The sequence below is a fragment of the Manacus vitellinus genome, unplaced genomic scaffold (genome assembly GCF_001715985.3).
Source record: "Manacus vitellinus isolate BGI_N305 unplaced genomic scaffold, ASM171598v3 scaffold_7_pilon, whole genome shotgun sequence".
NCBI classification, from domain to species: Eukaryota; Metazoa; Chordata; class Aves; order Passeriformes; family Pipridae; genus Manacus; species Manacus vitellinus.
The window spans coordinates 26,451,093-26,468,745 of NW_021940813.1; the positions used below are offsets into that span (position 1 = coordinate 26,451,093).

At 37.7% G+C, this 17,653-nt stretch overlaps 1 protein-coding gene across 1 annotated transcript; it reads right to left on the reverse strand.

Moving 5' to 3' along the window:
• Positions 1 to 1,514: 1,514 nt before the first annotated feature.
• On the reverse strand, positions 1,515 to 16,542 carry LOC103756151 (interleukin-1 receptor-like 2). The gene is made up of 11 exons (XM_018084007.1): positions 16,380 to 16,542; positions 15,595 to 15,783; positions 10,621 to 10,864; positions 10,128 to 10,314; positions 9,177 to 9,339; positions 7,430 to 7,495; positions 6,717 to 6,837; positions 4,487 to 4,635; positions 3,991 to 4,134; positions 2,477 to 2,638; positions 1,515 to 1,998 (listed from the first exon to the last, which is right to left on the reverse strand). The coding sequence occupies exons 2-11, from the start codon at positions 15,605 to 15,607 to the stop codon at positions 1,607 to 1,609; spliced, it is 1,641 nt and encodes a 546-aa protein (XP_017939496.1). The 5' UTR covers positions 15,608 to 15,783; positions 16,380 to 16,542; the 3' UTR covers positions 1,515 to 1,606.
• Between the last annotated feature and the right edge of the window lie 1,111 nt (positions 16,543 to 17,653).

Genomic DNA, 17,653 nt, shown 5'->3' on the forward strand with positions numbered 1-17,653 from the left:
TTCCTAAATTTATTTTTTAAATAGAAAACTGATTCAACATCTACTATAACAACAGTATCTCATCTGATGGATCTATCCTGTTCTCAATTCTCATGGTGACAACTCAGAACAAGTCTCAAGTCAGTCAAGGCTATGGAAAATTATGCAGTTGTGAACCCCACATCAAGGAGAATGAGAAACTGCTCCTAAGGAGTATTTGCTAGACATTCTCAAAGGAAAAGGTACCATGAAATGCTATTGCAAATCTTTCACTCTGAATATCTATTTCCATTCCCGGATCTTGCTTTCTCTCTCCCATGAATACAGCCCAATGAAGAATATATTCTATAGTATACATACTTCTGAGAACCAACTGACAGATGCTATCCTAGCAATAAACATGATGTAAGAACCTAGTTAACTTCAGAAAAGAACAACAACAAAACAAACAAAAAACAAAACAAAACAAAACAAAACAAAACAAAAAAAAAACAAAAAACAAACAAACAAAAAACCAAACAAACAAGGATAATTCATATTTGCACTCAGATGCTGCTCTTCAAGGCTGGACCATGAAAACTCCTACTGCTTCAGACAACCTTGAAAAGGAAGCAGCATGCCATTTTCTCATGGTGATGCATACAAAACAATGGATTGGCTCCAGAAATACCAAGCTACTTCCAAGCAGTTTGATATAGGCACATGCTTCTAACTTTTCCTTTCACAATTAGACAAGATACCATTTCTTGCCATTACCAGCTGGTCATGTTTCAGAACTGGCCATTTTCCACTCTCTCCAGGAAACCCAGCCCAAGCACAGTCCTTTGACAGATTCTCAGTAAATTTCTGTGTGTATAGTTAGAGACACAGAATGAGAACTTCTGGTTTTCCGAGTAGCAGCACATTCTAGAACTTCCAGTTCTCAAAAAATCTGAAATATTTTCAGTTTCCTGACCATTACAAGAGACTAAGTTTTTTTTAAAAAAACCAAACAAACAAAGAGCAGATATCACAGAATTATTCAACAAATGTCTAAAAAGCCATTTGTTGAACACACGTGGTACCAACGGTTCAGCTGAAACACATTAAGTGTTGTGAGTTTTAAATATACCTGCTATGTCATGTATTTCCCCAGCTCCTTAAAGAAACAAGGATAAGGCCTTTTGCTCAGAAGGGGACCTCAAGGCTTGCACAGTGCAGGCTTTCCTGCAGCAATGAGGAAGTCAGACAATCATGGAGAAGTAACAAGAACAGAAAGACTAGGAAAATTCTGATGATAGAAACAGATTTTTAATTTATCAACTGCAGTTTCAATTTTTAAAAATGGACCTCATACTGCTTCTTCATATGACATTCATGTGGACTGTGACTATTTAATTGTGTACCACCATCACCATAACATTTACTTCTCGTATCTAATGAAGGCTAACACAACAAATTGGGTCACTGTCAAAAATCCAGAACAGAAATAAAGCTGCACAGAGTTTTTCTTTTAAGGTGTAATTTAAGGAAGGGATGACTATTTCTTACATCTCAAAGAAAACATTTAGTTTGTAATATGAAGACTTTTTGCAAGAAACATCACAATTCAGAATTACCTTCTCAGTATTATTTTAATAGGTGCTTCTTAACTCCCCTTTGCTGTAGAATTGTTCGAAGTTAATGGCAATAAATACACTTCAGAATAAGATACCTTTTTCCTGAATGGCATTTGATAGCGCACTTTTTTCCAGAATCTTGTATTTGCTGAACATGATTTTTCTGAGAAGTCACCTTTCCATTGGATAGCTCCATGTTTTTGCTTAATGTATCTGATTGATTCTGGCATGCTTGTGTAGTCCTGTATTTCATCCATTTCTATAAGAATCACTTGAATCCCATCACGGATGAGTGCATTATACATAGCTAGCTGTTGTTCAGAGGTCTCTTCTAGCAGGCAGCAACTAGATGTTTCTGATCCCAAAATAATCATCAGTCTTCTGCTTCGCTTAAGGGTTTCATCGGCAACACTGACTACAGCTGTAAGTAATAAAGGAATGATCAAAGTTTCCACAGAAACTTTACAACTGATGTAATATACTTCTTAGTTTTAAAATTACACATATGTGAAGCTCAGAGGACTGGTAGGTTTAAGGTCTTCACGCTGTCATTCATGATTCATGATCCACTGTATGAAATAGCTGACAAAAAATTAGTTTTCTTCAGCCTCCAGTAGGAGATATCATTCAAAAAACCTCAACAATATTATTAATGCTGTTGAATCCTAATTTGTTCATCAATAAAAAGAAAGTGCAGACCCTCATAACACTGAAACAAAATTTTCAGTAAGGAAAAAAAAAGAAAAAGAAATAAACTGTCTATTGGACAGATTATCCATTAAAAAATAAACAAATACAGCTTTCTTTTCAAAAGATGTAGGTTTTAATTGCATAGATAAACTTCGAACCTGAGAACAATGTCCCAAAAGACAACTCTAACTCTACTAATTAAAGCATACCTTCTCCAGGTAAATCATCTCTTCCAAATATGAAGAGATTATATCCACATTGTTTTTCTAAAACATCTGGGAGTATTCTACGAACAAAGGTCTCCAGACAATAGAAACTTTTGCCTTCACTGCTTTTTGCATACAGGACATATGCATCGTAAGTTTTCCCATCTAAAACAAACACAAACATTTCTATTAAAAAACTAAAACTGAAATGCCTTTATTGCAAAGTTCCATTTTGGTGTGTTTAAAAATAATAATGGGGGGCTGATTTCACCTATCTGACAGAATAACTTCAAATTACTAAAATGCTCTACAAATCAAAAGAAAGATGATCAGAATCTGACTTCCTTTCCCATCATGGGAAGGGAGGAGACAGAAGGGGAGCTGGATGCCAGTCCTGGGGCCTGCAGGAAGGAGCTCCCAACCCCAGAGATGTCAGGACATTAAAAAATGCCCTCTTACAGGACTTTCTTCACCACGTCTCCTAAAGCAATTTCAACAGCAGTTATCTCCACTTCTGACTAACCATAAGAGAGGATGGAAAAATGACAATTTTTTTTGTAATAATTCTGTGGGGAAAAGGCACATAGAAGAAAAGGTGAGAAGGCAGCTGAAGTCTTGAGAGTTAAAACTGCACAGTAAGCAGGACTGAAGTAAACAAACCAAAATCAGATTTAACTCATCAAGTTACTTTTTTTTTTTTTAAATTAGAACTCCATTTAAGTGTTCCATAAAAACTGAACTTTTGACCAGAAGTTGAAATTACTTTTCTGTGAAAACATTTAGGACAGCCATGAGTAAACATTAACTACATCAATGTATGTAATCCATTCACTTTCAAGCTATGGGGAACTCCAGACAGACTAATTCTGAGCACTAATACAAAAAATACCTATGATGTGCTTATTTCAAATTTTTCATACCTTAGTGTATTTGTCTACAGTACAGCAAACACAAACATATAAGAAGAATCACAGAATTAGAAGAACACAGAACTAGTAGCAAATTTTCTCTTTGGCATGTAAGCATCATAACTTACAGGATTTAGAAGGAAAGTGTGGGTAAAAGGGAGAAATTGCAAAACAAAACAAAAAAACCCCAACAAAATTAATCTCTGAGAAACTAGTCTGATTTTCAAAGTAGATATTTAATGCACATCTTTAAACAGTTAGTTTACAGGATGTAGCTCTGCTGACACCTATTGTTCATCATCAGAGTGACCATATAGCTACATGTAAAGAAACTACAGAAAAGCAAAAAAAAACATGCTAATTTGGGAATGGCATATAATTCTTTTTGGCCTATCTCACCTTGACTGTCTCCAATATTACAGCTTTTATTACCTCAAGCATTATATATTTTACCCATATGACTGAAAAAATGTCTTTGTGTGTATCTGAAAATTCCTCATGAAAGGTCCACATACATTCTACAAAATAATCCCATTTTTGCTCAGAAGCAATGGCAAGTGAAAAAAGTCAGTAGGATAATTACGCACATACCTGGTCACATTCACATACCTTCCTTACTTGTAAGGGCACAGACAGAATTACGGTACCAAAGCACCAAATCAATCTTGAAAGTCTTGTAGATTATTAAAACAATAAATGCTAAAATTAACGAAGAGACAAGCACTCCAGTCAGCCATCTTTGTATGTCAGGAACTGCACAAAAATATAAGAATATTGTTTTTTAAATGTTGAATTTGTCCAAACCTGATCTTTCACACAAATGCAATACAAATTTGAATATTATTCATTTATTTTATTCATATTTATTATTCATATTATGATATTAATATTATTCACATTATTTTTCATTTCTGTTTACCTGGTTTTTTAAATAATGATAAATACACTACTACGGTGATTCTTTCCCTATGCACAGGCACATGCATGTGTACTGCAAACTGTAATGCACCTGTCTTCTACTGAAATGATACACAAGAATTTAGTATCAAAACACCTTCTGGGGAAGTAAACACAATCACAGGCCTCAAAGATAAATATTTCTTACCTCTGTGCTTTAATATAATATAAGATGCAACCTGCCCAAAGGCATTTGAAGCTTGACAGACAAATGGTTGTTCATAATCTTCACTAGTCACTTCTGAAATTATTAGCTTCACAGAATGCACAGGGCGTCCATCGTTAGAAGTTTCTTCCCTGTCAAAAAGGTGACAAATAGAACCATAAACCACAGCCCTTTCTAGAATGGCTTCATCTCTAATATCCGCAGCACAATAATGGTTATTTCCTTCTGCAAACGCCAACCACACTTCACAACAGATGAGCAATTGCATTACGTGAAAGGAACCCGAACAGTCAGACATTCATACTGACATTTAGCATACGTGTTGGAAAACATCAAGACACCAAGACATTACCTTATCTGGAGCTGGGTTTCCCCAAAGGAATATAAGCTTTCTATAGTTTAAAGGACAAAAATACACCTTAGAAACCTAAGCAAACCATTGTTATAGACTTCTCTACCCCTGTAAGAGTAGATGGACAGAGAGATTCCACAATGGGATATGACACAGAAAGAGGCCCTGGAACAAGGTATCACCTTGTGGTCAGCAGCTCTGGAACAAGGAGGACATCAAAGGTGGTGACATGCAGCAGACACCACCAATTCACAGTGTGATTCCAGCTACAGGGATTGGAGTCTAAACAGTGCTTCACCTCATGGATCGGAACAGACTTGTAACAGCTGGTTGTGTCAGGTTGCACCATTAAGAGACCCAGATTATCCCCCATACATTGTATGGGGCATAAAACCACTCATACTAACTTTCAGTTAATTGTGTACTGTGATGTGTGACTGATGTATGAACTAAACAAACTTTTAACCACCAGCAAAATGTGGGATACCACTACCTTGTTAATCGTAGACCTCAAATGTAAAATTAACTAACAAGTCCACTTTCTTTCCTGAAAACATAGTCTAGTTATCATTTAAAATGCAGAATAAAACATACCATAAAGCGCATATAAAGGACCACATGAATCACTTTCTAAGCAAAATGTTACAGTAATTTGAACACTGTAACAGGAATGAATAAATCAACATCACTAATGCAAAATACTAATGGTTGCAAAGATGACCATTTAAGCTCTAGGAAGTAAAAAAATAACATTGCTTTTACAATATCAATTCAGTAACCATGTGCCTCTGCAGTATGACCCAATTTTTTATGGCATTAAAATTCTTTATGACAGTATAATATATTACTTTTAGGCAGTGTTTTCTCCTTGTGAGCACCCAAATAATTCAGCCCTTTATTTCTCCCTTTGTTTTATGATGACTACTTTTTTCTCACAGCTATATTCTTACTTTGAAGATATCATTCTCATTCCTTCATCAGTTTCTTCGTCATAGATAGTGCTTGAGAATTTACAAAAATTACCACATTTTTTTATTCACAGAACCACCATGAGATAAGGGCTGATAAAAAACCTGTAATTTTTAATTCCCAGCCTCTAATATCTAAGAAAACTTCAGATTGCCTCTTGCCCCAATTTAAGTTGCTTTTCCAGTCAGGTATAATTTCTTCTCTCCTAACTAACTCCATTTAACCTGCTTTTCACCATCACGTTGTCTCTCTCTTGCCCTTCTCATGCTTTGCTTGGTTCAAGTCCTCCCAAAACCCAACTCATCACTGGAAATTTGTCTTCCTTTTCTCACCCATCTAAGCTTCAGTACAAATGCCCCCAATGAAGTCTTCCATTAGCTCTTCAGCTGATTTCTGTTATATTTCTCTAACTCAAGGCTCTTAAACCTGGAATTCTCAATTTCTCCTGTAAAGCACAGGTTTGTCCTCTTGTGACCTTTCACAGAGGCAGATATGAAGGGAAAGGAGAACACAGAAAAAAGAGAGAGTCTGGAGATAATGTACCTGGACATGCCTGATCCAACCAAAAGAGGTCTCTGCCAGGTCAGAGCTTGCATTACTGTATTACAAGTATGAGACTGTAACAAAACACTTTTTTCCAAGTTTGGAAATTAAGACAGATTTTGTACAGTGACCAAAAAAAGCACAATCTCATGTGAAGTCCATGTGCCTCCTATGTTTCGAGTTTTTATTTCAAAGCAGGAAGTGAATTGGGGAAGGAAAGCATTAGAGTTTTTAAAAAGAATGCTACTTAAAGCAAGGGGAAAATGTTGATTAATATTTTAATGCCAAAGGGAGAAAGTTCCACTTTGGTTGCCAACACAGTATTTTCTGGTCTGAAAATATACTTACTCGTAGGGACTTGCAGAAATTCTGCTCATATAAAATACATCAATATACACACCGTTGCCCATCCAAAACACTTCATACCCATCAGCACCTGTTGTATTGCAATCCACTGTAACCTGTGAGCCTATAAAATTGTGTTACAAAATAAAGAGTTAATTTCCATAGCCTAATTAAAGTCTCTACAATTCTCTAATTGTATATCAGTGTGGGAATTGTTCACTGATTCCCACACAGACCAGCTAAGGATGATACCAAACCCTTTCAGAAAAGTTACTCTAACAGAGGGTCTATATAGTCAGTGATCTGCAGATCCAGAAAGAGAATGGTAGGATGGAAAAGGCTGAATCCAGGAAGATGTCTCCCCCTGGGGCATCACTTCGTCTGAAGATTTGAGATGGATCTGTTCTTAGAATCTCTTCCAGAGTCATGAAAAGCAACAGATGTGACAGATAATCACTTGGGTTCCCTACAATTTTCTTGGCATCTGAGAAATTTCCCTAGGACTTTGTAAGCAACACACCTCATTTGTTTCCCTCTCACCCCTCAACATTCCTCCTTTGGGAGATCGACAAAGAGAAATTGAGCTGGTTACTGAACTAGTTTTTTGGGTTATTTTCTAAAAGACAAAAGCAAGGAAACACATAATGGGGCACTCCTTGAGTATAAATTTTCACTATTATACAAATTCATACTTTCTCATAGAGAAAAATACTTACCAAGTTCCACTTCAATAGAGTTGTTTCTTGGGTAAGATATTTCTGGAGGCTTTTTTGGTTGGCTCACTAACCAAAAGAAAAAAAGTGCTTTTCAGAAAACCTTTAGGGCAGTTACAGTCTGTTCTACAGACAAGGTTGTCAGCAATTTTATAACAAACATCACTCAGTACTTAAAGTATCATATCTCAGGTAGTCATAACTTCTGACTTGAAGCTAAGCCTTTCTTCACTCTGTCTCTTCCAAATTGTAATGCCTCAAATCTCCACACACTCATGGTGGACTGGCTATTCCATGCCACAAAAATTCTGTAGTATTGCATGCACAGGTGCTGAGAAGAGTATGGGCAAATATCTGCTGCTCTACAGTCTGGATAGTCTGTCACCCAGCATCCCACAGATACAAACTGGAGCCAAGAACTTGTAGACCGCAGTTCATCTATTTTAGACTTCTACTATTCAAAGGGGGAAATTTAATTTTTATACTCCAGTGAAAGGCCTTAAATTTCTTCCCACAGTCTTATCTATAAGGTAGAACAATACCAGTGACCCCTTTTAGATGTTTACAATTAAGACTACATATATGACACTCTCCAAGTGTACAAATTAACAAACATAAATCATAAAGCATCTCATTTGAGTCCCCTAGCAAAGTACACGATTGTCCCAAATATATTCTTCCCTTCCATTCTGAAAACAGGGTCTGCATTATTGTTTGAATTATATTTTAGTATAAACTTGCTCAACTGGAGTCTTTAAAAACTACTGAGCTACCTTCAGTCACATATGGCAAAGGAGTGATATGATTTTATTTCTACTCAGTCGTAGAAGCCGAAATTCCACTAAGAGAGAAGTTCTAGGACCAGCTTTTAAGACCAGAATGATCATTTCATTTGATCCAACCTTATGTTCCTCAGATTTTGTTTATTCATATCACACAGATATATAAATATGATACATATTCCCATCATATGTTCACACACACGTATATACATACATACGTATGCGTATGTACGCACACAGACAAAACAGGCAAGCACAAAAAGAGACCATTCAATGGTAATACAATATATTAGTAAACCTTAAAATGTCTTTCATTAGCTGAAATATAAAACCAGTACTTGTATTGCTTACCTTGGTATAGCACAGTCTTTTCAGTGATCCATTGCCAATCTCATGATGCTGTGCTAGCAAAGGATTTCATGTTTTACACCTACACCATCTTTCATATTTTTTTGTTGTGCTGGTGACCCCCGACATAAATCGGGGTTTACTGAGCTACACATACAATATCAGAGATGAGAAGTTCTTGTGCTGAGCAGCTTAAAACCAAAAGTAAAAGAGACAAAGGTTTGAAGGAAACAGATAGTACACACAGAGTAAAGACTGCCATTATTTGGGCTGGTTTAGTTCATTGCTCTTGCATTAAGAGAATAATGTAAAAGACAAAGAAGTAAGATGGGCAGGATAGAGGCTACAGTAGAAAATATTGCACCACCAAGCCTTACAGGGCATCTGTTTAGGGACTTTGCCAGCTGGTCTGGGCAGCAGAGCTCTGATATACTGCAACTTTGAACAGGAGAATGAATCTTCAACATGGTATCAACAACAAACAAAGTATAAATACCCTCAGTCAGCATTTATTTCCCTCACATTTAGGTGAAAACCAGTAGCCCTAAGCATGTCTACCCACAGATTAGGTCTTTCTGCTTTAGTCTATGAACACAAACACAGTGAAATTATTTACTTACCTTCTACAATCAGACTGACATCTCGTGAAATGTTATATTGTTTTCCATTGTAGTTACATGTTGTTTCACATGTATAGTTTCCTTGATCATGTACAGTCACATTGAAAATTATAAGATTACTGTTTGAGAAGGCAAATCTTTTCCCTTCCAGCAGCTGGCAGTCCTAAAAATGTATAGAGAACTCTGTTAATTCATATCACTGTATATTTCCATGGTTTGTCTCTCTTTAATGCAATCTCAAGTTTCAGTGGACCACAGCATTGGGATGGATGCCTTGCAGAGGCTGAGGAAGGGCAAGGGCAGTGGAATAAAAAGCACTGGCTGCTTCATTTCAGCTGAGATTTTAATTCAAAGATACCCCAGTTCATTTCCTTTGGAAAACAACTTTCAATATTAGAGAAATGAGAAAGTAAAATGCAAGCGTCAGGATTTGTAGAAGTATTCATCCATTAAGAATCACTCAATAATTACACTTAATTTTTTAAGGAACCTAAATACTACTGGTACCATTTGGACTGCATGGGCCTGAGGCAGGAATTCCGCAGAAGGCACTACATTCTTGTAACAGAAAGAGCCTTTAAATGGATGTGAACCACATGAAATATAACAATTTAATAGAACAATACTGAGCACATAATGGATATCTCACACTAAATCTGTTTCCAATAAACTTACGAGTGTGTTTCGCTGGCAGGTAATCAAATGCCCCCTGGTGGATACGTGGGTCAACGGCGCTCCTACATCTATAGCTGAATTTCTACCCCCTTAATAAAAAAAACCGATGCACCTTTAAAGATAAAAAGTCTTAATCCTCTTGTAGTTTTTTTTTAAATAATTTTATCTCCCTTTTACAAAAAATCTTTAGTTTTTCCGCTCCAATTTTCGAAGATCAGTGATTTTTATTTTAAATAACGGACAGCTATGAGGCAGTAAAAATCACCACATTCTCACCTTATACCAACGAACAGGCTGAATATCCTTCTCATTCCTGAAATAATCCAAGTGTGGACACACAACCTTTGCAGATGATGATGTGAATATCACCTCCTCTACAGCAAATTTTTCATTTAAGCATAAACCATCAATCTTCTCAAAAACCGTTACTTTTGTACACATTTTCTTCCAGCTTGTCAAATTCCTGCAATTAACAGAACATAATTAAATTAACCTATTTGGCACATTTTGCAACTCAAAAATATACAGCATTCTTTTTGGAGAAGAAAGAGAAGACAAGAAGTTTAGAGTTTCTTTAATAGATTTACTTTTGCCTATAAGGAAGGAGAACCCAAAACTAGACTTAATTTCCCCAGTCTAAGTTAGTTTCTGTGAATGCACTATCTCTTATTAGTATTTCTCTTACTCTCAAAATTTGACTTGCTTTCTAAAAGTTACTCACTTTGAAACTCGTTTCTGTAAAAATGTAATTTTTTTTTTTAATTTTCACCTTATGACACATTCATAGTCTCCAGAATCTTCTAATATTGCCGGAAGAAACCAAATTAAATTCTTCTGCTGATGCACTCTAGACAGTTTGTCTCTAGGCACAGCTGTCTGGTTACCAACTTTATACCACGTTAAGTTGTAGCTTCCACTTTTCAAGCTCTTTTCCGGTGAACAGTTAACAGCAAGAGGTTGTCCGTCAGGCACAAGAATTTGCTCCAACATTGCATCATAGGTTTCACATTTCTCTAAAAGAAAGAGATAAATATTAAAGAAAAACTCACTCTACAAGAATATACTGAACTTATTTCCTGATTACATTTATGAATTTAACTGGAGTTTTCACCTCCATTCTCAAGTCAACTACTAAAATACAATTTAAATTCCTTATCTTTACAGTTGAGAGTACTACCCAGTGGTATACAGATACAGTTGTGCCACCGAAATGAAATACTGGTTTTTGAATGCAAAATTTACACTCAGTAGAATGTCTTTGTTTGCAGCAGACTTGCATGTTTAACTTCAGATGCAAACTACTAAAGTACATGTTTTTCCCCAGTCTGTTTCGTGTGCATATACACAAACACGCACATGCACACAAATTTCACATTTAAGGTCTTTATTTTTAACTTCACTTAACTGTAGTCAAAGTAATTCCTCAAAACAGACTATGCTTTTGATAGCCAAATGTCCTAAGAGGACAATGAAGTTACAAGATTGTGTTGCACAAACATTAAGTTTACAACGGAAATTTCAACTCACCCTTCATTTTATGAATTTTAAAGAGGAATTACTGCAATCACCAATGAGCTCATTTTCTTCTGACACAAACAGACTCATACAGGAAAAGAGCAATACCATGAGTTTGGCTTAGGGTTTTTTGGAGTTTCTTTTTGCAATATGACAAAAAGGGGACCAACTCTGGATACCATGGTCCCATTTCTGAGTCTGTATTACATTTACTTAAATTTCCTTGCTTTGTTAGAATATAAGAACTGCCACAAAGTCATGCAGGCATCTGTCTAGCCCAAAATCCTGGCACTGATAACAACCAGTGCCAAATGTGCAAGAGTGGAGAATACAACAAATACAGTAATACTTTGCTTTCAGCCCCTTTCTTTCCTTTATGTTCTGCATTAAAAAACCATTCACCGGCTTTTATAATTTCTCTGGGTATCATGTGTTTCTTGTTATGAGGAATGGTAATTTTTCTCTCATCTGCCTAGTCTATGGTATTTACAATTTTATAGATCTTCATCCCATCTTGCCTCAGTTGTTTCTTTACCTCAGAGTTTCTTTACCTCAGAGTTTCTTTTCTTTACCTCCTTCACTTAGTGACTTCTCATATGAAAGCCATCCCATATCAGATGACACTGTCACTCATCTCTCTATCTTTTCTGAAATGATCTTTCTGAGATGGAATGACCAGAACTGAAGGGTTCAACAGGTACACATTTACCATGGGGTAACAGAGTAGCATAATGAAGCTTTCTGCTTTCTACTCTGCTGCTTTCCAAAAATTCTGCTTTTCTGCTCACCACTGATGACAATTAATGATTCCAAAGAGCATCCAGAGACATCAAAGCAGCATTTTCCCAGGTGGTTATCAATTAACTTTATGCTCACATCACACACATACAGTACACATGCTTCTGCTATAGGTGCATGAGCCTTCCATGCCTCTTCACATCCAACTTGATTTACTTACCGACATTCTATCACTAAAATATTTGATATCCAGACACCCTCTTCATAGTGAACATCAGTTTAAACCATCAAAGGATAATTTTGTGTCATCCACAGTTTGCATCACCTCACCATAAATCTTTTCCGAATTACTTATCCAAACCTTGAATTACTCAGATATCTGTATCAAATGCCCCACAATAACTATGATGGTTATGAAATGCTGTGGCCACAAGAACTGATAACACTTTTCTGCCACTAAATGCTAATAGTCTGGAATAGTGTCTCTAGCACATGCTAGAGACCATTCAGCTGGAAAGCAGATCTTCAGAGAACATTTGGGTCTTTGTGGACCACAAACTGATCATGAGCCACCAATGCTCCCTCTCATGGCAAAAAAAGGCTAACAGTGTGCTGGGGTGCTTCAGGACCTGCTAGATTTGAACTAACTGGAGAGAGTCCAGAACATAGCCACAAAAGTGATTAAGGGAAAGGAGCATCTCTCACTTGAGGAGAATGAAAGTGCAGGGACTCTTCAGCCTAAAGAAGAGAAGGCTTGAAGAGTGTTAGCCACCAGCATGCTTGTAACAAATGTGGATAGAGCCTTTCCCAAATCTTTGTTTGCGAAGCCTAGCCACGATGAAATGGATCTTATCAATGTGTGTAAATACCTGATGGGAGGGAACGAAGAACAAAGAGACAGACTTTGCCAGCATTGCCCACTGAGAGGACAAGAGGCAATGAGCACAAACTGAAACACAAAACATTCAATCTGAACACAAGAAAAGACTTTTTTATTGTAAGGGTGATCAAACACTGGAACAAGTTGCCTAAAGAGGTCATGGAGTCTCCATTTGCAGAGATATTCAAAATCTAGCTGGACACAGTACTGGGCAACCTGCTCTAGCTGACCTTGGGGTATTGTCAGTGAGGTTGGACTACACGATCTCAAGAGTTCTTTTCCAACCTAAATGATTCTGTGATAAGATACTTCATGAAATAACACATATGTTTTAGAGGTCTCCACTCTTGGAACTGTTTAAAAGAACTCACTGGTATGCATGTAGATTTTACTTATACAGCCATTTTCACAGAAAGTTTATTACTTGAGTGAAAAAAAATAAGTTTCAGAACAAAACATTCCATAGCCAATAAACTTACTTGCAATAATTAAAGACAGAAATGCTGTTGCAATATTACATGAAAACAGTGGTTTTGCTGTCATGTTTCCCTACAGAAATGGAAAGAAAACTTTCAATTAGTGGCTTCTAATATAAACTTCCACAATTTAAAATCAAATTTAATACAGTTAATACAGGAATTACACAGTTAATTCAGGACACATGAAATACAGGAATTGTCTTTGACTTGTACTGAGCCTCTTACCTGCTTGTTTTACCTGAGATCTCCTAATTATTACACGAGAAGAAAAAAAGTGAGTAAATATTTCCTATTCAGCTTGTTAAGCACTCAAGGTTTTTTACATCTCTAGCACACTCCTTCCCACTTCTTGCTTTCCCAAGCTACAGTGTTAGATTCTCTAACTGTCCCTGAGATGGAATCTGATTTCATATTTCTGAATACCTTTGCCACCCACTTCTGTGCTGCCTACAGTTATGCTACAGCCTGTCTGAAATGGGGAGGAGAGGACAGAACTTGCATACAGTCTTCAAAACATAGGTGCACTATGGATTTATAAGCTAAAACAATTATTGGGCTTTTTTGGATTTTTCCTAATAATTTCTAACCGCTTCTTTGTTCTTTGAGGACTCCTGACTATTGACCTGATATTTCCATGGGCCTATGAAGTAAAATTCCAAGACCTCGTCACTGAGTGCTAAGAATCAGATAAACCCAGTCAGCTGCTGAGCATGTGATGTTAGGATTTTGGCCATATGTTTTCATTTTAAATTTTCTTTATATTTACCTAAAAAAATTTTCTTATGCTATTTTTACCCAGTCATTCACTATCGTGACATCTTTCTGCTACTCTTTGCAATTTACACATTCATGTTCTAGCCTGAATAGCTTTGTATTGTTGGCAAATTCTGCCACTGCAACAGTTTCCCTCTGTCTGGATCATTAAAAATACATGCTGAGCAGAAGATGCATTTGGGGCTCCAGCGGTGATCTTCCTTCACTGGAAAATCTAAGCATTTATGTTTTACCTGCTTATTTATACAGTTGAGAATGATTATCAGGACTCTTTAGTAGTCTTCTGATCCATACTGTGATTGGAGAAGGATCTGTTAGTTGCATGCCTGTGTCAAGCTGTTCCTTAACTTGATCTGCCTTACTGCTTTTTTTTCAATTCAGCCTACCACAGCCTACCTCCTCTCACAGCACCGTGAGAGGACAAATGCAACTGTTCAAACACTAAAGGACAAGCAGGAGAACCCCATCCTGTTGTGAAGCATCTTTAGCTGATCACCATTTTCTACAGTAGTAAAAGATGACACTTCCAGCTGTTGTGTCTTACTTCACCAAGCTGACTCAGAAGCGTGCCATACATTGAGTGCCACACTGCTTCTTGCAGTGCCTGCTTGCTTGCTTCTGTCTTTCCTTTCTCTTTCCTCCTCCCTCATTGCAAATTTTCACTCAGATCACCAGGCATGTCTTTTCTTGCCTAGCTGTTAAAAGGAATGAGTCCCACAAGAATGCTGAGCATAGAAATACATGAAACATTAAAATCACTGAAGGCAGGTTATGTATGTTTGTACAAAGCCTACAACTTTCTTCACTAATTGTGACAGACAGTAACTCTAAAAAATCTACAGTTTTTATTTTTGAAAAGATGAAAATATTATAATGGAAACAATTTAAAGATGACCAGGTAATTTCTTTATGACTCCTCTGAAATACTGTTTTTTCATAAATTCTGTTCTATTACAACATTACCTTACTCTAGTGTTGTCTCACATGAGCTCTCTTTTTTCCCTAGCAGTAGATTCAGCAGATGCAGCAGTAGTATTTTGCCACATTCAGAAAGAAAGTTCCAGCATCCTGCTTCTCTATAATTTCTGTGTTCTTTCTAGCTGTTTAAATTTATTACTTGCCCTTTTGTCAACATGGAGGACTTGCAAATATATATAGCCTTGTTTAAAACCATGCACACAAACTGCTTTGAGGAGACTCCTTCTTGTCTCCTACTTTTCACAGTGAGAAACTTCCCTTTCTGTGGAAGGTAGACACAACAGCAAAATTAGGCTCTGGTCTGTCCATGCATTCACATAATTAATGATGAAAATAACAAACGTATGACTGCAGAGTCAAGTGTAAATGTTTTTCCTACCACATTGTGCCATGATAAACAGGTAAATTTTTCCCTTTTTCCAGTCATTTTGTCCACATCTTGAGCTTGCAACCAGCCTGTGGAGTTTGCCCACTCATGACAAAATTCAGCTAGAGTTATCTTTGCCCAAATTTTCTGGAGGGGAAAAAAAATTCCAGGTATCTGGAGCCATGTCCATAAAGTTTCAACCTGAAAGGAAATATTTTTATCAATTTAAGTTAAAAAAACCCAAAACATACCATAACCAACCAAACAAAAGAAAAGTTTGAAAGAGGTTTTTAATGATACATGCACCTGAATTATAATTACAACATCCACAAGAGCACATAGTAAGGTATAATTCTCATTAAAATCTGTCATTAAATTGGCATAGCCATCTTTTCCTCTGCTCTCTAGTCCTTTCGAAGTTGATCTACTCAATTAAGAAAAAAAAAATCTCCTCAGAACTTCAAAGTACCATCGATTTCACTGTTTTTGGCAAACTTGTGGCAGTTTTTCTTTGAATATCTTATTCAAAAGCACGGACATATTAAAACATACAACAGTCCTGTGTTGTATGAGAGAATGTGTATTGAGAGAACTAACAGCAAGCCAGAGTATCACACTATTTCTGCTACATAAGCCCATGAACATTTAAAATTATAAAAAAAAAAACCACTATATATTCATATTACCTTAAACGCTTCTATTAACTGCAAAGTATGCCATTCCTCTTCAAGAGAGAATAATCAAATATCTCACTTTTGATCTAGAGAAAACGATTACAAATATTTCGTTGGACATACCTAGCCGATGCAGAAGACCTTGGTTAGCCTCCCCCCACACCCCACTCCGGGATGTAGTTACAACACTGCGACTGTCACGGTAGCCGGTTTTCAGTGAAACGCTGGCATCCCTCAGCAGGTACGGCAGGAAACCATTCTTCAATACCCTTCGTTTAAATTTTGACGCATTCCTGGAAACGTTGGAAGGGGCTGTAGCTCCTGGACGGTGCGGGAGCCGCCGATCCCGGCAGGGTGCGGGGCGCCGGTGGGCTCGCAGGACGCCCGCCACAGTCAGGGGCCGAGATCCAGCTGCGGAGAACAGGCTCTTTCACGCTTTCTGTCAGGAAGCGAGCCACGGAAAGCGCTGACCTTTTACAACAGGTTTCACTCCCACGCCTAAACTGTCCCCAGCCCTCAGTTCTCCCAGATGGCACCATCTGGGCCTGAGCCACCTCCCAGCCGCAAAAGCGGGTCGTCAGAGCAAAGTAGGAAGAGCGGCGCAGCTCTACGAATCTCCTCCTGGGATTATCCCAGGCTGGCTGACGCCACCCGCCCTGTTACACAGCTGACGGAGACACGCCTCAGCCATCCTCCCCAGCCCTCCGCTGCCGCGCTGGGCTCAGCCTCCGCCCCAGGAAATCCTCCCAGTAAAGATTGCGAGATTTGAGGTGACTGGCTGTTTGTTGGTTTGTTGGTTTGGTTTGGTTTTTTGTTGGTTTGGGGTTTTTGGTGTTTTTTGGGGGGGTAGGACGGACAGCTGCCAACCTCCCTAGTCGAAGACACCGTACTCCTGGAAGACAAAGAGCCCCTCGAGACTATGGAGGCTGTTGGTGGGAGCATCTCAAGGACATCAGCTGATTTATTTGCTTATTCAATAGCCTGTTCTGGCAGCTTGGTCTGAGTTACCCAGACTGCCACCTGTCACTGAGATATTTGGCTCTGAAGCTTGAACTCACAGGTTTAGTCTCATTTAGCCCCTGAGTTATTATCTACAAACTTGAGAGCTACTAAGTAGTCCTGACATTTGACAGAGGTTACTTAACTTGTGGCTGTTCTGGGAACAGTATATTGGCCAGGTTCTGGTGTTTCTTATTCCTCTTGTTTCACTTGCACACCACAGCTAGAGCCAGAGCTTTTCAAAGCACAAGTTCCTCAAACGTAGTTTGTTAAACACAGAATAGGATATGGGCATTTCTAAGCCTGCACTGACACTTAGTTGTTTACTAATTACTGAAATAGATAGTAAGATAAAGTTTTTTCTTATGTTCCTCCCAAAATAGGCAGGAATCAGACAT